The 25497-nt window shown below is 41.1% G+C and overlaps 1 protein-coding gene across 3 annotated transcripts in view; it reads left to right on the forward strand.

Annotated features, from left to right (window-relative positions):
* ARHGEF6 (Rac/Cdc42 guanine nucleotide exchange factor 6) overlaps positions 1-25497 on the forward strand; it is a 168889-nt gene that overhangs the window by 67408 nt on the left and 75984 nt on the right. For all 3 annotated transcript variants that reach the window (XM_007537689.3, XM_060183685.1, XM_060183686.1), the window contains exon 6: positions 11055-11125. In XM_007537689.3, the coding sequence (XP_007537751.1) occupies positions 11055-11125 (71 nt within the window). The remainder of the gene's footprint in view (positions 1-11054; positions 11126-25497) is intronic.

Genomic DNA, 25497 nt, shown 5'->3' on the forward strand with positions numbered 1-25497 from the left:
AAAAAAAAAACCCCAAAACAACTAATAATGAAAAGAGGGCCAAGAAAGGTGCAATGAAAAGAGAATGTACTCCACCACCCACAACAAAACCAAACAAAAACCATCACACAATCAGCCAGTAAAGCTACAGATAGGCTTTATACAGAAATAAAGCAGCAGAAGAAACTGGTATAGGAAAGGGCCTTCATGGTTGCAGCCATGTGCAGTTCTGTACAATGTTGAACTCCCTCAGTTCTACAGGAAAAGGAAACTGGGAGAGTGCAAGGTATTATGGGTTCTGTAGTTTTCTGATCTCTATGTGCATGGAACTCTCTAGCCTCCCAACATCATATACATAGGTTTCTTTCTTTCTTTCTTTTTTAATATTTATTTATTCTCTTTTGTTGCCCTTGTTGTTTTATTGTTGTAGTTATTATTGTTGTTATTGATGTCATCATTGTTGGATTGGACAGAGAGAGATGGAGAGAGGAGGGGAAGACAGAGAGGGGGAGAGACAGATAGACACCTGCAGATCTGCTTCACTGCTTGTGAAGCGACTCCCCTGCAGGTGGGGAGCCGGGGGCTCGAACCAGGATCCTTATGCCGGTCCTTGCGCTTTGCGCCACCTGCGCTTAACCCACTGCGCTACTGCCCAACTCCCTCTTTTTTCTTTTTAATTGGACTTCATTGAAGCTGGTCTGAGTTTCACAGTTATTTTAAAAGATATTTTATTTATTTTAATGAGAGGTACAGAGAGTGAGAGGATGATTCTCTTTTATTTTCTACAAGAGATTGTGAAGAATTAATATTGCTCCCCCCCCCAAACATTTGAGGGAATTCCTCAGTGAAATCACATGGAATTAGAGGGTTCTTTATCTAGTATTTAAAATGTGTAAATTCAGTTTTCCTTAATAGTTATAATGTTATCTAAATAATGCATTTCATATCAGATGATCTGCAGTAGCTTTTGTCTTCTGGGGAATCAATCCCTTTCCATTTAATTATTAAAGTTATATGTGTAGCGATATTTAAATTTATGTTTTATATTGTCTTTTTTATATTTCTAGGGTTTGTGGTGATCTCCCATTTCAATCTTATTATTAGTAGTTTGGTTTTGTTGTTCAGTTTGTCTGCTCAAATAAAGGAAAATAGTATGATTATACTTCTTAACTAATTTATTTTCATTTTTTCTTTATTTGATAGGACAGAGAGAAATTGAAATGGGAGGGGGCATAGAGAGTGTGTGAGACAGAGACAAATGCAGTCCTTGTTTCACTGCTTGTGAAGCTTCCACCCTGCAGGTGGGAAGCAGGGGCTTGGATCCAGGTCCTTGTACATGGTAACATATGTGCTTTACCAGATGCTCCACCTCCATCCCTCCCCTCTTAATTAATTTTTAAATATGAATTGTGCTGCTATGACCATAGATGTACACACATATTTTTGGTTGGGCATTATGGAATCCTTGGGGTATATCCCGAGGAGAGGAATTACTGGGTCATATGGAAGGTCTATATCTAGCCTTGTAAGAGTTCTCCAGACTGCTGTCCAGAGAGGCTGGACCAATTTACATTCCCACCAACAGTGTAGAAGGGTTTGTCTGTCCCCACAGCCTCTCCAACATTTGTTGCTGCTGTCCTTTTTGATGTATGCCATTCTCACAGGACTGAGGTGGTATCTCAATGTTGTCTTTATTTGTATCTCTCTGACAATCAGCGACCTGGAACAGTTTTTCATGTTTGCTAGCCTTTTGGATCTCCTCTGAAGTGAATGTCTTGCTCATATCCTCTGCCCATTTTTGGATGGGGTCATTTGCTTTTTTGGTGCTAAGTTTGCTGAGCTCTTTATATATTCTGGTGATTAGTCTCTTGTCTGATGTCTGGCATGTGAAGATCTTCTCCCATTCTGTGAGGGGTCTGTTTGTTTGTGTGATAGTTTCTTTGGCTGTGCAGAAGCTTTTCAATTTGATGTAGTCCCATTGGTTTGTTTCTGCTTTAGTCTTCCTTGCAGTTGGGTTTGTTTAATCAAAGATGTCCTTTAGGTGTAGGTGGGAAAGTGTTTGACCAATGTTTTCCTCTAAGTATTTGATAGTTTCTGGTCTGACATCCAGGTCTTTGATCCATTGGGAGTTGATTTTTGTTTCTGGTGAGATAAGGTGGTTCAATTTCATTCTTCTGCATGTTATAACCCAGTTTTCCCAGCACCATTTATTGAAGAGAGCCTCCTTCTTCCATTTAATACTTTGGGCCTCCTTATCAAAGATTAGATGCCCATAGGTGTGGGGGGTGGCTAATGGTTTTATTGATCTTCTCAAAGCTCCAGTTCATTTTGCCTCATTTTTGGTGCTCAGGAATCTCAAGGGAGCCACTCCTATCTTTTCAATTCACATTCCTTTGTTCTACTTTACATAGTTAACATTTCGTTTCAATTATGATCACCACTCCTGTGGCCTTTTCTTTTCCCTTCTATGTCTTGGCAGGTTCTCTGTTACTGTTCTTCCTTTTGGCTTTCTTTCCAAAGGTGACCACATCTTGTCGGTATCTCTGGACAGTATCATATCTATTTAGACGGGTTTATTGCATAATTGCGCCAAAACAAGTATGAGTCATTCTATACACAGTCATTCTATACACAGTCATTCTATACACATTCTATACACAGTCATTCTATACACGTCACAGAAAAATTGCATAATAAAAAATGAAAATCATTTTATAGCTATAAATTTTTAGTAAAATTATTAAACTTAAAGTTTAATAATAAAAGTTTGGGATTCAAGTCCTAGGCCTGAACTACAGACCTAGTGAGTGAGTCTGCATTGCCTATATGCTTTGTGAAGTCATCAGGTGAAGCTAGGTGAAACTTGAAATAGCATAAGACTTCCAGAAAGTGCTCATATACCACTTCCTATTTGTCATCACTGAGAAGCGATAGAAGTGGCTCTCGGGAGTCGCGCGGTAGCGTGGCGGGTTAAGCGCATGTGGCGCAAAGCGCAAGCACTGGAATAAGATTACAGTTCTAGTCCCCGGGCTCCCCACCTGCAGAGCAGTCGCTTCACAAGCGGTGAACCAGGCCTGCAGATGTCTATCTTTCTCTCCTTCTCTCTGTCTTCCCCTTCTCTCTCCTTTTCTCTCTGTCCTAACAATGGCGACATCAATAACAACAACAATAATAACTACAACAACAATGAAAAACAACAAGAACAACAGAAGAGAAAATAAATATTAAAAAAATTTAAAAAAAAGAAGTGGCTCTCATGGCTGCCCCCACCCCCACTTACTGCCATTCTACTGTCATAGGCACAGTCCTACTTTTTTTTTTTAAATAATTTATTTCTTTATTGGGGAATTAATGCTTTACATTCAACAGTAAATACAATAGTTTGTACATGCATAACATTCCCCAGATTCCCACTTAACAATACAACCCCCACTATGTAATTCATCATCTTTCATGGACCTATATTCTCCCCACCCACCCACCCACCCCAGAGTCTTTTACTTTGGTGTAATACTCCAATTCCATTTCAGGTTCGACTTGTGTTTTCTTTTCTAATCTTGTTTTTCAACTTCGGCCTGAGAGTGAGATCATCCCATATTCATCCTTCTGTTTCTGACTTATTTCACTCAACATGATTTTTTCAAGGTCCATCCAAAATCGGCTGAAAACGGTGAAGTCACCATTTTTTACAGCTGACTAGTATTCCATTGTGTATATACACCACAACTTGCTCAGCCACTCATCTGTTGTTGGACACCTGGCTTTCTTCCAGGTTTTGGCTATTACAAATTGTGCTGCCAAGAACATATGTGTACACAGGTCTTTTTGGATGGATGTGTTGGGTTCCTTAGGATATATCCCCAGGAGGGGAATTGCAGGGTCATAGGGTAGGTCCATTTCTAGCCTTCTGAGAGTTCTCCAGACTGTTCTCCACAGAGGTTGGACCAATTTACATTCCCACCAGCAGTGCAGGAGGGTTCCTTTGACCCCACACCCTCTCCAGCATTTGCTGCTGTTACCTTTTCTGATGTATGACATTCTCACAGGAGTGAAGTGATATCTCATTGTTGTCTTGATTTGTATTTCTCTGACAATCAGAGACTTGGAGCATTTTTTCATGTGTTTCTCGGCCTTTTGGATCTCTTCTGTGGTGAATATTCTGTCCATGTCCTCCCCCCATTTTTGGATGGGGTTATTTGTTGTCTTGTTGAGTCTGGCAAGCTCTTTATATATGTTGGTAATTAAACTCTTATCTGATGTATGGCATGTAAAGATCTTCTCCCATTCTGTGAGGGGTCTCTTGGTTTGGGTAGTGGTTTCTTTTGCTGTGAATAAGCTTTTTAATTTGATGTAGTCCCATAGGTTTATACTTGCCTTAGTCTTCTTTGTAATGGGATTTGTTTCATTGAAAATGTCTTTAAAATTTATGCGGAAAAAAGTTCTGCCAATATTTTCCTCTAAGTTTCTGATAGTTTCTGGTCTAACATCCAAGTCCTTGATCCACTTGGAATTTACTTTTGTATTTGGTAAAATACAGTGATTCAGTTTCATTCTTCTGCATGTTTCAACCCATTGTTTCCAACACCATTTGTTGAAGAGACTCTGCTTTCCCCATGTAATAGTCTGGGCCCCTTTGTCAAAGATTAGATGTCCATACGTGTGGGGCCTCATTTCTGGGCTCTCAATTCTATTCCACTTGTCAGTGTGTCTGTTCATGTTCCAGTACCAAGCAGTTTTGATGACAATGGCCCTATAATACAGTTTGAGATCTGGGAATGTGATGCCTCTGGTTCTGTTATTTTTTCTCAAGATTGTTTTGGCAATTCTAGGTCTTTTCTGGTTCCAGATAAACATTTGTAGCATTTGTTCTATTCTCCTAAAAAATGTGCTTGGGATCTTGATGGGGATAGCATTAAATTTGTAGATGGCTCTGGGTAATATATTCATTTTGATGATGTTAATTCTCCCAACCCATGAACATGGAATATCTTTCCACGTCTTTGTGTCTTTTTTAATTTCTTTGAGTAGTGACTCATAATTTTCAGTATACAAGTCTTTCACTTCTTTGGTGAGATTTACTCCTAGATATTTTATTGTTTTTGTTGCTATAGAAAAAGGAACTGATTTCTGGATTTCAATTTCTTCTAACTTAGTGTTTGCATAGAGGAATGCCACTGACTTTTGAATGTTAATTTTATAGCCTGACACCTTACTGTATTGCCTGATGATTTCCAAAAGCTTCTTGCTGGATTCCTTAGGTTTTTCCATGTATACTATCATGTCATCTGCAAATAAGGAGAGTTTGACTTCTTCTCTTCCAATCTGTATGCCTTTAATTCCTTGCTCCTGCCTGATTGCTATGGCAAGAACTTCCAACACTATGTTGAATAGTAATGGTGATAGTGGGCATCTGTCTAGTACCTGATCTGAGGGGAAATGCTTCCAGTTTTTCACCATTGAGTATGATGTTGGCTGTAGGTTTGCTATATATAGACTCCACTATCTTCAGGAATTTCCCATCTATTCCCATATTTTGTAGTGTTTTGATCATAAAGGGATGTTGTATTTTGTCAAAGGCTTTCTCTGCATCTATTGATATGACCATGTGGTTTTTGGTCTTGCTTTTGTTGATGTGCTGGATCACATTGATTGATTTACATATATTAAACCAACCTTGCGTGCCTGGGATAAACCCCACTTGGTCATGATGAACAATCTTTTTGATATACTGCTGTATCCGGTTGGCTAGAATTTTGTTCAATATTTTCGCATCTATGTTCATCAGAGATATTGGTCTGTAGTTTTCTTTTTTGGTTGTGTCCCTGTCTGCTTTTGGTATCAGGGTGATGTTGGCTTCATAGAAGCTGGCAGGGAGTATTCCAGTGTCTTCAGTCTTCTGGAAGACTTTTTAAAGTAGAGGTATTAGTTCTTCTTTGAAAGTTTCGTAGAATTCATTTGTAAAACCATCTGGTCCAGGACTTTTATTTTTGGGAAGATTTTTGATAACTGTTTCAATTTCATTAGCTGTGATGGGCCTGTTCATGTTATCCACTTCCTCTTTACTTAGTTTTGGAAGTTGGTAGGTATCTAGGAAATCATTCATTTCTTCCAGGTTCTCTAGCTTGGTGGCATATAGTTGTTCATAGAAGCCTCGCATGATATGTTGAATTTCTGCAGTGTCTGTTGTGATTTCTCGTCTTTCATTTACTATCCGATTTATTTGGGTCTTCTCCCTTTTTTGTTTTGTGAGTCTGGCTAAAGGTTTGTCGATTTTGTTTACTCTTTCGAAGAACCAACATTTACTTTCATTGATCTTTTGTATGGTTTTCCTATTCTCAATGTTATTTATTTCTGCCCTAACTTTAGTGATTTCTGTCCTTCTGGCTGCTTTAGGATTCCTTTGTTGTTCTTCTTCTAGGTCTTTAAGATGTGCAATCAGGCTGTTTATTTGTGCCTTTTCTTGTTTCCTAATGTGTGCTTGTATAGCTATGAACTTCCTTCTTAGAACTGCTTTAGCTGTGTCCCAAATATTTTGATAGCTTGTATCTTCATTTTCATTGAACTCTCGAAACATTTTGATTTCTTCCTTGATTTCCTCTTTGACCCAGAAGTTGTTAAGAAGTGTACTGTTGAGCTTCCACATTTTGGGACTGTTACTAATCTTTTGTTGATTGTTAAGTGTTAGTTTAATTCCACTGTGGTCTGAGAAGATGCTTGGGATGATTTCAGTGCTCTTGAATTGGCTGATGCTGTCTTTGTGGCCTAACATATGGTCTATCCTTGAGAATGATCCATGTGGATTTGAGTAAAATGTGTATTCCAGTTTCTTGGGATGAATGACTCTGAAAATGTCCAATAGTTCTAGTTTATCTATCTCTTCATTTAGCTCCCTTATGTCTTTACTGATTTTCTTCCTGGATGATCCGTCAAGTTGAGAGAGTGGGGTGTTGAAGTCCCCTACTATGATTGTGTTACTGTTAATATATTGCTGTAGCTCTTTCAGTAGAAGTTTGATATATTTAGATGGCTTCTCATTGGGTGCATAGATATTAATAATTGTTAAGTCCTCTTGATTGACTGATCCTCTGAGCATTAAGTAGTGTCCATTCCTATCTTTTTTAATTTTATCTATTTTCAAGTCTATCATGTCAGATATGAGAATAGCTGTTCCTGCCCTTTTTTGTGGGCCATTGGCTTGTATGATAGTTTTTTATCCTTTCACTTTAAGTCTGTGTTTGTCTTGTTGAGTTAGGTGAGTTTCCTGTAGACAACATATTGTTGGGTTGTGTTTTCTGATCCATCTTCCTACTCTGTGTCTTTTAATAGGTGAATTCAGGCCATTGACATTTTTTGATATCAAAGACTGAAGATATTTTAACGCCATTCTTGTAGAGTTTTAGAGTGTTTTGATATATGTCCTATTTGTGGTGGTCTGGTTGTTTATAGGAGACCTTTCAGAACTTCTTTCAGGGCAGGCTTGGTGATGGTTGCTTCCTTCAACTGTTGCTTGTCTGAGAAGGGTTTGATGCTTCCATCTAGTCTGAGTGACAGTCTAGCAGCATATAGTATTCTTGGTTGAAAGCCTTTCTCATTGAGCACTCGATAGATATCTTGCCATTCTTTTCTGGCCTGTAGTGTTTGTATGGAGAAGTCTGCTGCTAATCTTATGGGTTTTCCTTTGTAGGTGACTCTTTGTTTTTCTCTTGCAGCCTTGAGGATCCTTTCTTTATCCTTATTCCTTTCCATTCTAAGTATGACATGTCTTGGTGTCTTTAGGTCTGGGTTAATTCTGTTTGGGACCCTCTGGGCTTCTTGAATCTGTATGTCTTTGGTGTTGTCTAGACTAGAGAAATTTTCAGCTATTATGTCCTGGAGAATGCTTTCTTCCTCTCCTTCTCTTTCTTCCTCTGGTAAGCCAATAATGCGTATATTGTTTCTTTTGAAGTCATCCCATAGGACTCTGTTGTTGTTTTCAGCATCTCTTAATCTCTTTTTGAGATCTCTTACTTCTTTTTTAGTTGTCTCTAATTCATCCTCAATCTTGCTAATTCTGTCTTCAGCCTCATAGATTCTATTCTCTCTGCCCTCTACTGCTTTCTGGAGTTCATCTATTTTGTTGCCTTGCTCTGATACTGTTTTAGCTTGTTCAGCTAGTTGCCTTCTTAGCTCAGCGATTTCAGCTTTCAGCTCTCTAATAACCATGAGATAATTAGAATTTTCTTCCATATTCTCATTTGTTGTTCCTGCATTTCTGATTACAATTTTTTCAAATTCTTTACTCACTCCTGTTATTATTTCCTTAGCTAATGTTTGGATGTTGAACTCGTTGTTTTGTCCTTCACCCTCTGGAGGTCTTTTAGCTGGACTCTTGTCCTGGTTCGAGTCTCTAATATTTTTTCTTGTTGTTTTAACCATTTTATATATTATGTTATGAGTTCCCTTTATCAGTACTTTTCAAATTATTGATCACTATTGCCTGGATTGACTTGTGTCTAAGTAAATTAATTAAAGGGTTTACCGTGGTGGAAGTTAACAGTTTTTTCAATCCCTGAGTTGGAGTTCAGTGGTGTAAAAGCCTCTTTTTTTTTCTTCCCTGTAGGCTATGGGAGCCTGAGGGCTTTTAACTATCAATAGGCTGCTTAGCTTAATCACTGACTCCTGACCAAGAGATAAAGTAGGGTGTGGCAGAGATAATCCAGTGGTTATGCAAAGAGACTTTCTTTTTTTTTTTTTTTTCCTCCAGGGTTATTGCTGGGCTCGGTGCCTGCACCATGAATCCACCGCTCCTGGAGGCCATTTTTTTCCCCCTTTTGTTGCCCCTGTTGTAGCTTCGTTGTGGTTATTATTATTGCCCTTGTTGGATAGGACAGAGAGAAATGGAGAGAGGAGGGGAAGACAGAGAGGAGGAGAGAAAGATAGACACCTGCAGACCTGCTTCACCGCCCGTGAAGCGACTCCCCTGCAGGTGGGGAGCCGGGGGCTCAAACCGGGATCCTTACGCTGGTTCCTGCGCTTTGCGCCACATGCGCTTAACCCACTGCGCCACCGCCCGACCCCGCAAAGAGACTTTCACAGCCCCTCAGCTATGCCACCGAGGTATAGGTCTTCTCCTGAGTTTCCCGGTTAGATCTCTGTCCCCTGGTGTCCCTCCCTGTTGCTGCTCTAGATTCTGAGTGAGTCTCTGGGGAGTCCTTTCCTCCCTTCAGCTGTCCCCTTATTGGTGGAGCAGACTGGAGGTGGTGTCTCCACTGATAAACGGTTGAACTGTTAGCAGTCACTTAATCTCTCCTTAGGCCCCTCTCTCCTCTCTGTCACCAGCCACACGTGTTTGTACTCACGGGTGATTTACTGGGTTCCTGTGGTCATTCTAGTCCTGTCTTGTTTCGGTCCGGGTGGTCTCCTTTGGTATTCCTAGTTGATCCGGGAGAGGAGAGGAGAGGAGAGGAGAGGAGAGGAGAGGAGAGGAGAGGAGAGAAAGCGATCTGCTGCTCGTAGCTCCGCCTCCGGAAGTCCGGCACAGTCCTACTTTAAGCATTGTCATTTCTTTCTTTCCTTCCTTCTTTTTTTTTTTTTTTTTTTTTTTAGCATTGCCATTTCTATAGCCTTTTTTCTAGAATCTTCCTTGCCCAGAAGTCTCTTCTCTGTTTGGATCATAGCCAGCCTACAAGGTCAGACAGCTGAACCTCCCTCTCCATGAACAAAAAGTTCATCTCTGACCAATCCAGATCAAAGATGGCCTCCTGTAAACTCCAGTAGGAAGCACTCCCTATACCATGTGCTGAATCCCTCAAGTAACTCTCTCCATAGTCAGAACATTAGTAGGAGCACAGGCTCCTGCCAAGACACACTTGGACTTCAATCTTGGTTCTGTAATCCCTGGGCAAATGAATTTGTCTCCCTGAACTTTAATGGCCTCTGCAAAATGAGAAGCTTATCTTTGTCCAACAGAGCTGTTGTAAGGATCAAATGAAATGTAAAAGCTATTCAGTGTCAAATAAATGTAAGGAATAGTTTAGTATAATAATTACAAATCAGGGTTAAATGAGAGTATTTATGGCATAATATGGTAATAGAGAATCACAAGACTGTAGATAAAGTAAGAAAGATGTGTGTGTGTGTGTGTGTGTGTGTGTTTAAAAGAACATCTATAAAAATCATAGGAATGAGAAGACATACTTCAAAATTTAACTCTGGACAACAGTGCTGGGTAGTGGGCTAATTGTTGGTTTTTATCTTATTTCCTATATTTTGCAATTCTAGGTTGTCATAGAATTAAAATGAGAAAAATATTTTCATCTAAAAAAGAAAAATGAAGGTCTGATGATATCTTTTTACTTAGTTATTTGTACTCCACCATGCTATATAAAATTGAAGTCAGCATACAGTGTATTAAGATAAAAAAATGAACTATAAACCAAAATGCAGAAAAGTATAAAATCACTGTTAAATATTTACTGCCTGTGTCTTCATTGAATGGCTTCCTTAGAAAAAAAAAGGGCTGTTATAAGATGTATATTAGTCATAAATTTAATAGGTGAGATTAATGTGTAGAAAAGGAAACATATTCCAGTTTCATGCAATGATATTAAAATGACAGAAAAAAAGGGAGAATTTTTCTGTGCATTCAAAATTTTATCATTATTTCTTGGCATAGTAAACAACCCCATGGAAAGTATGGTTATTTTTATTCTTATATTATGCTTGGGTTGCAAGCAACAAGTTACAAATACATATATTTGGTTGTGTTGGTTTTACCAGTGTGTTTTGAATAAGTTGAATGGAGATGTGGGGTAGGGTAAAGAAATCTAAAGGAGAAGCAAAGTTCTTATTTGGCTCTGCCTCTAATTACCCAAAGTTAAGTACTTGGCTTCTTGTCCCTTCAGAAATTCTGGGATGTGGACACAAAGCCTTAATCTGGGCCACTTGTGTTTTAATAACAGTTTCACTTGTTTAGGAATGTACATTTCCATCAATTCTTCCACTTGACGATATTTATAGCGTGTTAGTTAACCTATGTTATATAAACTTCATTGTAAACTCTGCGATGCTAACATAATTCAAATGTCTTTTCACAGAGAGACCTCTCTCCCCCAAGGCTGTCAAAGGATTTGAATCTACTCCACTTACCAAGAATTACTATACTGTGGTGAGCGTTCATTGGCCAAACCAGATTCTTCTTGCTCTTTTTTATGGAACTGCTCATTTATCCAACTACTGATCTGTTAGGATAACACAAATGGGAACTGGGTAACATAGGATTGGAAGGGTCGAATGTCAGCTGCATTGCAACGGAACTTTTCTACTTGCAGGCCTCTTACAGATTAATAGATATTTTATATTCATGGCACTAAAAAATTAAAGGACGACACAAACATTCATGGCAGGGCCTATTAAAAAGTGGCAAAAGAGAAACTGATTAATTTGTAGGCATAAGAGAAAAGTCAGCAGTTAGCTGAGCCTTATTTAGAAGGTGAATTCCCAAATTCCTCTAATGCAATACTTTGTGGCTGCATACTATGATTTTATCTGAGAATCAATCAATACATTATGATATTCCCTGAAATGTTTTTTCAGCCTCATTTAAAAAAATATTTCATTAGCGATTTGATATTGATTTACAAAATTACATGTCAACAGGGGTGTAATTAATTCCACACCATTCCCACCACCAGAGTTCTGAATCCCAAGTCCCTCCATTGAAAACCACCACGGTTTTCCCAAGGTTGCAGATATGGATTAACTATCATCTCTACAACTATCCATCTACATTTGTACATCTTTGCCCCACTTTTCTTCCAGGTCCAATCCTCTCTACCCCTCGAAGCCACACATTCCAAATACTTCTCTTTTTCATCCCCTCTCTCTGGGACCTGATCGTGCTGGAATTGAGAGCCCTCTTATCCTCTTCCTCCTATCACTTCTTTCCCACTGGGAGCATAGATAAAAGTTATTTTGGGGGTGCATAAGGTAAGAGTTCTGGCTTCTGTAATTGCTTCTCCACTGAAATTGGGCATTGGCGGGTCGATCTATATCCCCAGCCTGTTTCTTTCTTTCCTTAGTGGGGTAGAGCTCCAGAGAGGTGAGGTTCCAGGACACATTGCTGAGCTCATCTGCCCAGAGAAGTCAGGGTGGAATCATGGTTGCACCTGCAATTTTGTGTGTGGAAGGTGGCAGGACATAAAGTGAGGCAAAATGGTTAGTGAACAGGAACCAAAAAGTAGGAACAGGGAAGATGAGATTGGGGCTCATGGTGTGGAAGAAAGCTTGGAAATCCAATTTAGGCATGTTTCTAGGGGCCCACGATGGTGGTAGTTTTTGCTTGAGTTTGATAGCTAGCATGAAGATGGATAAAAATATTGTCTGAGAAAATGGTGTCAGAGTGGAGAAAAGGACTAGAAAGTTGGATTAGGGCAGAGACTAGCTCCCATTCTTGAAAATATTCTGTGGATAGAATTAACTATTTACCTGCATCCACCTGATCCAGGGTGTATATATTACCAGAGCCTGTGTAACCTCTAAGTCCTTATTGGTCTGAGCTCACAGATCATGGTAATAGCTGGGAACAGTGCAGGCTGCACTCATTTCAGGACCAGTCTTCCTCTAATGGCAGGGCAAGATATCCCTTCAGAGACTGGAGCAGTTTCTACTGTAGCTGCTCTATGATGAGGGCAAGGTCCTGAGAGTCAGTCAGCCTTGCTCTTGAGCAGAACCCAATGGGAAGGCTTCCCTTTGGCAGAGAGAGAGAGAGAGAGAGAGAGAGAGAGAGAGAGAGAAAATAGCTTTGGCTTGAAGACAAATATGTCAAAAATATATTAGCCATAAATACAGCATGTGCAATACTCAAAATATGTTCCCACTTGAAAAAGAAACTGTATGTCCTAAATCTACTCTTGGCTTTTCTTTATGTCTCCTTCCCAGACTTGGTCTGATCACTAATGAGAATGTTAAATCATCCAAAGTTTTCCTATCTGATAGCTTCCCCATCTTCCTCCAACTCTGCTACAGTTTCAGTTTTGCTCTAATGTCCTTATATATGTTCTTATTACATGCTCTTTCTCTTTTGTTTCTTTCTCTTCTCTGCATGGATAAAGAGGTTTTTTTAAATTTATTTATAAAAAGCAAACACTGACAGAAACCATAGGATAAGAAGGGTACAACTCCACACAGTTCCCACCACCAGAACTCTGTATCCCATCTCTTCCCCTAATAGCTTTCTTATTCTTTATCCTTCTGGGAGTATGGACCCAGGGTCACTATGGGGTACAGAAGGTGGAAGGTCTGGCTTCTGTCATTGCTTCCCTGCTGAACTTGGGCTTTGACAGGTTGGTCCATACTCCCAGCCTGTCTCTCTCTTTCCCTAGTGAGGCGGGCCTCTGGGGAAGCAGGGCTCCAGGACACATGGTGGGGTTGTCTGCCCAGGGAAGTCCATTTGGCATCACAGTAGCATCTGGAATCTGGTGGCTGAAAGAAGAGTTAGCATATAAAGCCAAACAAATCGTTGACTAATCATTAGCCTACAGGCTGGAATAGTGCAGATGAAGATTTAGGGGGGTCTTTGTTTTGTAGTTAGTAGGCCTATTTTAGTTATATTCCAGATCGATGGGATTTTCAATCAACAATATTTATACATCTTTCCCATATTTAGGAGCTACTCTCTTCCCTGATCCAGCTTTCTCGTCCTTTTCCCAGCCATGACATCATCTCCCCACACAGTAACTTGGGCCCACCTGCGTATCAGATGTCAGGCTCAGGAAAAAAACAAAACAAACAAACAAACAAAAAAAGGAGTATAGTCATGGGCCCTTTGGAAAATAACTAAAACAGTTTTTTATTTATAAAATGGAAAAATTGACAAGACCATAGGGTAAGAGGGGTACATTTCCACACATTGCCCACCCCCAGAGCTGCATACCCAATCCCCTCCCTTGAGAGCTTGTTTGGAGGTTCTAGCAGGTGAGCAAAGCTACTTGTATACCCTCGACCAAAGATCAGTCTGTCTCTATTCAGGGAAGGCTGTCCTCTTCAACCGAGCGCGCAGCTTCAGGAGGGACGCACATGGAGCGGTGAGGGAGGAAGGGGACACCCGGCTAGCTAGCCAGACCAGCCGAATCAACCCTGCCGATCAATGGGGTGACAGATGTTGAAGCCAGATCACCCTCACATACCCCAATCCCCTCCCTTGATAGCTTCCCTATTCTTTATCCATCTGGGAATATGGACCCAGGATCATTGTGGGATGCAGAAGGTGTAAGGTCTGGCTTCTGTAACTGCTTCTCCACTGAACGTGGGTGTTGGCACATAGATCTATACTCCCAGCCTGATAAACAGTTTTTTAAACATCTCTATACTCTGGTTTCAAGAAATTTAATTTCATTCTTTTTAAATATTTTTCTCTCTCCTTAAACCTTATTTTTTGGTCACTGTTTTCCTTTTACATTTCTGGGGTTAAAATATGTTTTAACCTCTGGTCTCATCTGTGTTGTAGCAAAAGACTGAATTTAATCTTTTCTTAGCACTGAGTACCATGCCTTTGTGTTTATAGACTACATCTTCTTTACTTATCTGTCACTGAATACCTGGCTTGTTTCCAAACCTTGACTATTGTAAATTGCACTGAAATGAACACATGGTTATGTGTTGCTTATTCTATATGTCATTTATTCTATGTGTAGTAAAGACTTACTTGTATTCTTTATTGTTTTCTCTCTATGGAGCTTTATTGCTGTATTTTTAGATGGAGATGTATTTATTTTTATGAGAGAGAGAGACAGAGATAGACACCAGAGCACTGTTCAGTTCTGGCATATAGTGGTGCCGGAGAGAACTTTGGGGACTCACATATGTAAGTCTGGTATTCAGGAAGCTTTTTTCTTCTTCTCATATTTAACAGTTTCTGTCTCTAACTAGGCCTGTTCATCTGCTCTTCCATTACAGTAAATCCTTGCTAGTTCACATACTCTCTTTGTTTTGTCTCTGTGTTTTAGTCAGGGCCTTCCAGAGAAACAGAACAGAGAGAGAGAGCAAGAGGATTATGGAGACTGAAATAATATGCCATCTGCAGGCTGGAGACCCAGGACAGATGGTGTTAGTTTATCTTGAGTCCAAAGACCTCACCACCAGAAGAGCGGTCTAAGTTCAAGTCTGAGAGCAAAAGACTGACTTCTCCTACTCAGACAGGCACCGTTCCCCTTGCCTCTGACTTTTTGTTCTATTCAGGCCCTTAAGAGATTAGATGATGCCTGTCTTCACCTGGGAGGGTGATCTGCTTTACTCAGTGTACTGATTTGAAGGCTCAGCTCATTTGGAAATGTCCAGACAGACACTCAGACATAATATCTAATCAGAGACTTGGTGATCCTTTCAAACTGACCTAAGAGTAACCATCACATCCTGTAAATTGGAGCAGGATAGAGACCATTTGGGATTTTCACGTCTAGACGCTTACAGCTTTCTAAGGGACTGCCTGCTGGTTTGAGCTCCATTCTTGTCTCAGTGTGATTCTGGGCGCTCTTCAATTTTGGAATGTCTAGACATTCTTCACCGTGGTCAAAGTGACTTTGGGCACCTCGCTTAAAGATGCAGCTGCCACAAGGTATGTTTCCTATGTCTGACTGAGGGTTATCTCTTTTGCCTGTTGTTTGGAATGGTGATTTAGCTTCCAGTAAGGGCATGGAAGGCCAGAGGAGGACTTTGCTGCCCTTCTTCTTCTTCTAGCATTTGCCCTTCTTCCATAGCCAGTCAACAGCGTCAGGTTGAGCCTGATGTAAAGTTTCGAGACCTCCTTTGAATCTGGAGAGGTGGCAGTCGTTGACTATGTGGGTCATAGTCTGTCTGTAGCCGCAGGGGCAGTTCGGGTCGTCTCTGGCTCCCCAGCGATGGAACATAGCGGCGCACCGGCCATGGCCTGTTCGATAGCGATTGAGGAGGGCCCAATCATAACGTGCTAGGTCAAAGCCGGGTTGACGCTTGCAGGGGTCTGTGATGAGGTGTTTGTTCTTTACCTCAGCTGACTGCCAACTCTGTTTCCAAGAGACTGGAACAGAGAAGTTCAGTGTAGGCGTAGGGGACCAGATTGGGTGACGAGACGTCAAGCGTTGGACAGGGTGGGCGAAGATATCCGCGTATATTGGCAGGTCCGGTCGAGCGTAGACGTGGGAAATGAACTTAGATGATGCCGCATCCCGACGAATATCTGGTGGGGCGATGTTGCTAAGAACTGGCAGCCATGGAACCGGGGTGGAATGGATGGTTCCAGAAATTATCCTCATGGAGGAATATAATTTGGAATCGACCAAGTGGACATGGGGGCTACGGAACCATACTGGGGCACAGTATTCTGCAGTGGAATAGCATAATGCCAGAGATGATGATCGTAGTGTGGAAGCGCTCGCGCCCCATGAGGAGCTGGCCAGTCTTGCAATGATGTTATTCCTCGCGCCCACCTTTGCTGCAGTTTTTATGAGATGTTCGTGAAATGACAGAGTGCGATCGAGAGTAACGCCAAGATAGACTGGCTGGGCTTCATGCCGGATTCTCGTATTGCCAAGCTGCACATTAAGCTCACGCGAGGCCGAGGCATGGTGTAGATGGAAAACAGATGATACCGTTTTTGCAGTGCTAGGGATTAGTTGCCATTTTTTACAGTAATCAGATATCAGAGACATGTCTTTCGTGAGTGTTTCCTCGAGGATGTCGAACTTGGATGCCTGAGTTGCACAGCAGATGTCATCGGCGTAGATGAACTTCCTTGAAGAAGTTTCTGGGAGGTCATTGATGTAAATATTAAATAGCGTAGGAGCCAGAACAGAGCCCTGGGGGAGGCCACTTGAGACAAGTCTCCTTCTGCTAGACTTGTCACCCAGACGCACCCGGAATCTTCTGTTTTGGAGAAGAAACGATATAGTGTTGGCCACCCATGGAGGCAGGCATCTTGAGATCTTGACTAGGAGACCACGGTGCCAGACCGTGTCATAGGCTGCTGTGTTCATTCGTTCATAGGCTGCTGGTTCATTCGTTGTCCTGTTGTATTCATTCGTTGTCCTTAGTATTCCTTGCCATTTATAAAACTTCTCTCACCATTGGGGGGGGTGGTGGCATACTGGTATTCTATGACTTATTTTTCTAATAAGGTTCTTCTCAGCAACTTCCTGTTGCTTTGCCTGTTGTAACTTGATATTATGTGCGAAGAGGGATTAAACACACACACACACACACACACACACACACACACACACACACACACACACCAAGAACAACAAAAGAGAACAGTGGCTGTGTGCAATGATAAATGTATTAATTACTTTCATTGTGGTGATCATTTCACAATGTAAGTATTGATCAAAACAGCCAGTTGCAATATCTTAAAGATAGAGATTTTTATTCGTAATATGCTTCAGTACAATGGAAAGAGGAAAGAACAGAAAAAAGAAGCTATGTGGGTTGCTTGCTGGGCTTCCTTTGTATGTGGCACTTCAGTCCTGGCACCCCCGGTGTCAGAACATATATGGTAGTATAAGTGGCACAGAGGAGGAGAACAGAAAGTTACTGAAACCTAAGATGGGGTTCTCAAAATGTGTCTGGGAGATCCCTTATTTGCATCAGAAGCCCCTGAAAATCAAGGTGTAAGACCTGCACACATGAGGTATCCAGTTTGATTCCTGGCATTGCATGTGCCAGAATAATTCTCTTGTTTGTTTACAATTTTGCAATCTCTCCTTCTCTCTCTCTCCCTTCTGCTCTCCCTTTTTACCCTCCTCTCTCCCTCTCTCATACTAATAAATAAGTTAACTAAAATCTTTAAAATAGGGGCAGGAGTAGATAGAATATGGTTATGCAAAGAGAATATCATGCCAGAGGCTCCGAAGTCCCAAATTCAATCCCCTGCACCACCATAAACCAGAGCTGAGCAATGCTCTGATAAAAAAAAGTCTTCAATTAATAATACCTACAGATATATATGTGCCCCCACAACTTGCTACATCAGAGTTACTGGCCATAGATTGTAAGAAATAGCCTTTTTAACTCCCCCTACCCTGATGTTCACTAAAGCTTGAGAACCAATAAAAGGAAATAGCAGGGGAGCAAAGCTTCCTTCCCTGCTGGGACTATGGAACAAAATCAATCCTTCTTACCAGATTTGGTTGTTCTTTCAAACTCTTCCTATCACAACATGTAGCACCTTTCTGCCTAGAGTAGTCTTGGCTTTTGTGAAGTAATAAAGATTGTGGTCTTCTCCCCCAAAAGACTGAGTCTTCCAATGGAAGAGATGATGGGACTGGAGGTATGTCAGGACTTAGATGAGCAGAGAAGAGCTGGAAGGAAATTCCAGCAGATTCACCCAGAAAAAATGTTTGTGCTGAAAGTCCACCCCAGCAGGTCATAGAGCGAGTGCATTATAGTCAATAAATAATAATAAAAAAACTTCTGAGGTGCTTTTATTTGGGGTTTATCAAAACAGAAGTTTTATTAGGTACATAAAAACCACAATGGAAAATTATTCAGGTGGCCCAGGAGATGATGCAGATAGAGCTTTAGACTCTCAAGCATGAGGTCCTGAGTTCAATCCCCAACAGCACATGTACCAGAGTGACATCTGGTTCTTTCTCTCTCTCCTCCTATCTTTCTCATCAATAAATAAATCTTTTTTAAAAAAGAAAATTATTCAGGAGAAAAAGGCTAGTGGGACATGTGGCAGGAACCTTTAGTCTTTAAACTCAGTTCACCAGCTTTCTGTGTGGGTCTTGGGAGAAAATCAGACAAGAACAATAGTGGGAAAAAAAAAAAGAACAATAGTGGAAGAGAGGTGAGAAATGAGCCAAAAGGGCTGAACTTTATTTGCTTAAGTAATCTCTTGTACCTACCAACCCTTGGAAGTTTATGTACATCTGTCATATGCTTTTGAAGCCAGCCTGTCATCATCTGTATACTAATTAAGTCCGTGCCCCATAATTCCTTTTGCTTAGCATCAATAAAATAATGTTCCCAGCACTACACTATCTTCTTCCACTATCAGAGTACTCCTTGGAAAGTGGAATTCTTTTTCAAATTTGTTGCATCTTTAATCACGTGTAAACCTCAATGACGGGGATGTAATTCTGAGAAATGTTACGTGATTCTGTTATTGTTCACACATCACAGAGTGTGCTTACAAAACCCTAGATGGTGTAGCCTACTATACCCTGAGGCTCTGTGGCATAGCTCAATGGGACTACTATTGTAGATGTGGTCTGTTGTTGACCAAAATGTCATCAAGTGACCCGTGGCTATGACCTTTGTGCTGCCCAAAATAGACCTGGCTCATAATAATCTCAGAATTCAGCTCTGGGAATTAGCAACCATCTACATACAGCAAGAGAGAGTATTTCCCTACAGTCGGTCACAAAATATAACCAGTAGGGACCAGTATTATGACTTTTTCTTTCATCTACTTTATTGTGACTTACAGCAGATGCCTAAGCGGTATGTCCTAGAGAGCCTATATGTAGTAGGGGAAGTGGGAAGAAGTCTGTGGCATGCTAAATCCCATACAGATCCCAGGAAACCTCCTCTAATTCTTGCTCTTTCCACCCACCTTCTACTTATCCCCATTCTCTCTCTTGTTCATCTGTCTACCCACTTGCCACCACCCTGAATTTTCTCTAGCTTTTTAATATATATCTGCCTTTTTTTCTCCAGTGACTTTATTTTTAGAGCAGTTTTAGGTTTACAGCAAACTTTGGTGGCAGTTATAGTTTTCCCATGCGCCTGTCCCCACGCATAGCTCATCCACTGTCCAGAATGGCACAGTCGCTGCAATTACCACCCAAATGCTACATCCCAGAGCTCTATCATTAGCCAAACACCGTTGCTTATAAAGGCCTTGCTCTAGGTGTTGCACATCATGTTATGAGTTTCCACACAAGAAATGAAATGGGTTGTAACAGGATTCAATTCCCCTGTGCATATATGTGGTAGTTTTCCCATGCCTACAGGCAATTTTCAGTCGAGCAGGGTGCCCAAGAATTCAACTCAATTCAGGCACTACCTACTTGGAGATGGTGTCATATTCCATAGGGTAAGTCCTCAGTGTCCCAGGCACCAGCCCAGCCTGTTACCTGTGCTTTTGACCAAGCAGCTAGAAATTGCCTAGTCCTACTACCTCCATTTTGGGTTCTATTAATTTCTGAGACTTGCTCGCAGAACTCAGGAAGCCTGTTTACTCACTAAATCACTGAATTTTAGCTCAAAGGTTATTAATAAGAGTAGTGATAAAAATCCAGTTGTAGGGCTGGCAAAATAGCTCACATAGATAGTGTATCTGCTTTGCCATAGGTCTGATCCAGGATCCAGGCTGGCCCCCACCCCACTGGAGGAAACTTTCATGCTGTGTCTCTCCTTCTCTGTCTCTCTATCTGAAAATGTCAGTCTAGAGTGATGAATCCTTGGTGACACCACTGCCAACAAAAAATCCAGATGTTACAAAATTCCTAGGGCATGGGATGGGGAAAGGACATGTATCTCTAGGCAGCTCCACATGTTCACCAAGCAAGAAGCCATCCAAGTGTGATTCTTTTGAGTTTTCATGGAGATGTCACTACAAAGGCATGTCAATAATTAGTGATCGCTTCAACCTTTCAAAGATATGTGGGTGGGGGCTGAAAATTCCAGCTCTCTAATCTCTAGATTGACTCTTCTGACTTGGCCTCCTTCTCAGGTGCTTGTAAGTCACTTCATTCACACAAAAAATGATGCTCACTGTACTTAGACAATTCCAACGGCTTAGGAAATATGGATGGGGGGTGGGCATAGCACACCCTGTTAAGCCCACATAATACTAAGCACAAGGACCCACATAGGGATCTGGGTTTGAACCCCTGCTCCCCGCTTGCAGGGGGGGAAGCTTCACAAGTAGGTGAAGCAGGTCTGCAGGTGTTTGTCTTCTCTCTCCCTTTCTATCTCCTCCTCCCCTCTCAATTTCTCTCAGTCTTATCCAAAAAATTGGAAAGAATGGTCGCCAGGAGCAGTGGATTTATAGTGCCAGCACCCAGCCCCAGAGATACCTCTGCAGGCAAAAAACAAAACAAAACAAAAACAAAAACAAACAAACAAAAATATGGATGAAGATAAAAAATACATGAGTGGCAAAAAATATATTTCTTTCTTTCCTTCTCTTTCTTCTTCTTCTCCTCCTCCTCCTTGTCCTCTTTCTCCTCCTCCTTCTCTTCCTTCTTCTTCTCCTTCTTCTCCTTCTTCTCCTTCTTCTTCTTCTTCCTCTTCTTCTTCTTCTTCTTCTTCTTCTTCTTCTTCTTCTTCTTCTTCTTCTTCTTCTTCTTCTTCTTCTTCTTCTTCTTCTTCTTCTTCTTCTTCTTCTTCTTCTTCTGTACCCACCATTGTAATACCATACAGAGCAGTTTCATTGCTCTAAAAAACATCCCCTTTAAGTCTGCCAACCTGAACTATCAAACTCAGTTGTTCATTTATTCCTTTCACACTCCCCCCCCCCGTCTCTTTTACCTACCCAACCCCCGCCTTACTCATTCTTCAGCTCCTCTGTTTGAGGGTTGCAGTTAGAAGAGATGACAGGATTTTGAAGTCACTGAGTTTATCTGTTGAGAACATGGGGGTGCTTCTGCTTGATAGGTGAAAGCTGAGCAGCCCCAGGTGTGAAGTCAGTCAATGCGCTTGAATGCAGAGGCTTTACTGGCATCTAAGTTAAATACGATATAACTGCACTAATATATTGCCTTTTTTTTATTCCCATAGGACTTTACCAACTGTCACTCACTATTACACACACCACTATTTGCTCAGCACTCCTGCAATATGATACTCTCACTTTGATTTCAGGTTTTGTGAGCCCATTGCATTCTTCCTTTGTCACTGGACATATCTCCGTTTTTACCATTTGTTTATGCATTCTAGCCTCAAAAAGTCATTTCTTTCCTTCTTTTAGTTTATTTTCCCTTTTGTTGCCCTTGTTTTTTATTGTTGTTGTAGTTATTATTGTTGTTGCTATCATTGTTGTTGGATAGGACAGAGAGAAATGGAGAGAGGAGGGGAAGACAAAGAGGGGAAGAGAAAGATAGACACCTACAGACCGGCTTCACCGCCTGTGAAGCGACTCCTCTGCAGGTGGGGAGCTGGAGCTTGAACTGGGATCCTTACGCCGGTCCTTGTGCTTCATGCCACGTGCGCTTAACCCACTGCGCTACCGTCGGACTAACCATAAATTCATTTCTTCATACTTAGTAAAACTCTTTCCCTGCGGGAAACATTGTTGTAAAAAGGAGCTTGCTCCAAGCCACGTCAGAAATATGTTTTAGTGGGAAAGCATTAGCCCAGGATGGAGATACAAAAGACCTCTGGATCTTTTTCTATGGATCTTCACCATCTGTTTTATTCTGTATTTAGTCAAAGCTTAATTGAGCGAAAGGATGTTTGGTTGTCAATGTGAAGACTGAGTTGGGGAGGCAGAAGCACTGTCTGGAGGCAGTTTATTTTAGTAAGTTTGAATGAATTTCATCCCCGTCAAATTGTACGGCACTGAAGTTGCTTGGCCTGCCAAACTCTTTGCCTTCTTAGTCACCACTGAGGGCTTCTGTTTAGGAACACACAGACTTCTCTGTCTGCTTCCCCTTTTATCCTTTTACGGTAGATGCCCTGTGGCTTGACAAATAAAGAACCAGTTTCAGAAGTTCATCAGTTGGTCTTTTGAGATTAAGGAAAGCTAGAAATGTCCAAGTGAATTTTGGAAAGTGTCCCAACCATCCACCCTCACGAACAGTTCTTCTCATCGAACCACAGCAAGGGCAGTGCTACTGAATGACATTACCATTTTAATATTTTTGCATGATTTAATGAAGAATTCAGTAATCACTTTGTCATTTTAGGTTTTTCTTTTTGTAAAGTTATCATTTAGTCACCCTGAAAATTTTCAATAATAGGAGTTCAATGTACATTTCCAATTAGCATTCTGGAACTCTCTCCAAGACAATGGGAAGTTATCTGCCTGCTTTCCTTGTCTTTGTCTTTTGCCCCCATGCTAGTAGTTCCAGAAAAAATGGGATTTTTTTTCTTAACTTTGTATTTGTGATTAATACTATGTTACAAGATTGTAAAATGACAGTGTATAGCTCCACACCACACCCACCACCAAAGTTCTGTGTCCTCATTCTTCCACCGCCCTAAGATAACCACCATATTTCTCACAAGTCTTATAGTTTGCTTGCTTCTGGCCTTTTTTTTTTTTCAGGTTAATCTGTATCAGATCTCTAGATTCCACATATGAGTGTAACCATCTGGTAGTTGTCTTTAATCTCTTTCCTTATTCCACTAAGCATAATCACCTTCAGTTCCATCCACTGTGTACCAAAGGACACAATATCATCTTTTTGATTGCAGAATAGTATTATATGGAATATATATCACATAAAATTTTTATTGAGGGGTCAGTGTTTTACAGCCCAATAATTAATATATAAATACAATTTCATTATGCACCAGGACCTCACAGTTCTCTTCTATCTCTCCCTCCCCATCCCTCCCCAAATCCTTTGCTTTGATACAGTACATGAATCCCAGTTCACATTTTCATCTCATGTTCTCCCTATCCAATAACTTCTTTAGCTCATCATCTATTGATGGACATTTAGGATGCTTCCATTCTTTGGCTACCGTGAATAATGCAGCTATGAACATAGAGGTGCATATGTCCCTTCGAATTAGTGTTTGAGTGAGTGTCCATTGGATAAATGGTTAAGAGTGGTATTACTAGATCATAAGGTAATTCCATTGTTGTTTAAGGACTCTCCATACAGTCTTCCAAAGGGGCTGCACCAGTTTGCATTCCCACCAGCAGTGTAGCAGAGTTAAAAATGGGACTTCTATTAAGTGTGCTTACCTAGTCAATAAGCCCACTATAGCAGGCCAGTTGATACCTTTCTTGCAACATCTTAGTGATTTTTTTCATGAGAGAGACAGAAAAAGACAGAGAGAGAGAAAGAGGAGGAGGAAGAAAGGAGGGAAAGAAGGAGGGGGGAGAGGGGAGAGAGGGAGGGAAGAGAGAGCGATCATCTGTTGATTCTTTTAAAAGAGATCATTAAAGGACCGTCAAGGATCCCAGTAAGAGCCCCTGGCTCCCCACCTGCTGGGGGGGTGTTGCTTCACAATCAGTGAAGCAGGTCTCCAGGTGTCTGTCTTTCTGTCTCCCTCTCTGTCTCCCCACCCCTATCAATTTCCTCTCTGTACTGTCAAGGAAAAAAAATGGGGGGAAATGGTAAAAATGGCTGCCAGGAGTAGTGAATTTGCCATGCAGGCATTGAGCTCCAGACACAATCCTGGTGGGAACAAAAGTTGTTTCCATGAAGAAAGAGAAGTTGAAATATGGCAAATATGGAATTCAAGCAGTGTTGTCTAATTCTTTTAAAGCTTACTTTTTAATGATGTAAATGATACTTGTAATATTTTTCCAGTTAAAAATTTCTCTTCAGTCAATCAATGACTGTTTTCTATTTCTGTTTCCTCCCTCCCTCCTTACTTCCTTCCTTCCTCCCTCCTTCTTTCCTCCTTTCTTTCTTTTTGATTTCTGCACTGTGGTTATGGTTGGGACTCTATTTCTACATAAATCCACCATTCATGAATGTCATTTTTTTTTAATCAAAGCACTGCTCAGCTCTGCCTTATGGTGGTGTGGGGGATTGAACCCAGGACTTTGGAGTCTCAGGCATGAGAGTCTCTTTGAATAGCCATTATGCTATCTATCCCCTTGAAGGCCTTTTTCTTTTTCTTTTGATAGAGGGTGAGAAACAAAGATGGAGAGAGACACAGAGAGAAGGAGACACTTGCAGTACTGCTCCACTTCTAATGAAGCTTCCCCCCCTGCAGGTGGGAATCTGGGTCGCACGCATGGTAATATGTACACCATACTGGGAGCACCACCACCTGGCCCAGTTTCTTTCCTTCCTTTCTTCTTTTTGAAAAATATTTTTTTCCTTTACTAGTAATTTAATAATGATTAACAAGATTGTAAGATAACAGGGTTACAGTTCCACACAGTTCCCACCACTAGAATTCCGTGTCCTATTCCCTCCCTTGGAAGCTCCCCTATTTATCCCTCTGAGGGTATGGACCAAAATTCTATATGGGATGCAGAAGGTGGAAGGTCTGGCTTCTGTAATTTCTTCTCCGCTGGATATGGACATTGGCAGGTCGACCCATACTCCCAGCCTGTTTCTATCTTTCCACAGTGGGATAGGGCTCTGGAGAGGTAAGGTTCCAGGACACATTTGATGAGGTCTGGAGAGGTCAGGATGGCGTCACAGTAGTGTCTGCTACTTGGTGCCTGAAAAGCAGTAAGTATAAAGCAAATTTTTCAATAAACAGGAGCCCAAAGGTAGGAATAGAGCAAATTAAACTAGGGGTCTTTGTGTAAGAAGAAGCTAGAAAGTCTATTTTAGGTATGCTTCAAGGGGTCCATGACTTTAATAATTTTTGCCTGAGCTTGATAGTTAACATGCAGGTGGACTAAAAGTATTGTCTGGG

Source organism: Erinaceus europaeus, chromosome X, assembly GCF_950295315.1.
Source record: "Erinaceus europaeus chromosome X, mEriEur2.1, whole genome shotgun sequence".
NCBI classification, from domain to species: Eukaryota; Metazoa; Chordata; class Mammalia; order Eulipotyphla; family Erinaceidae; genus Erinaceus; species Erinaceus europaeus.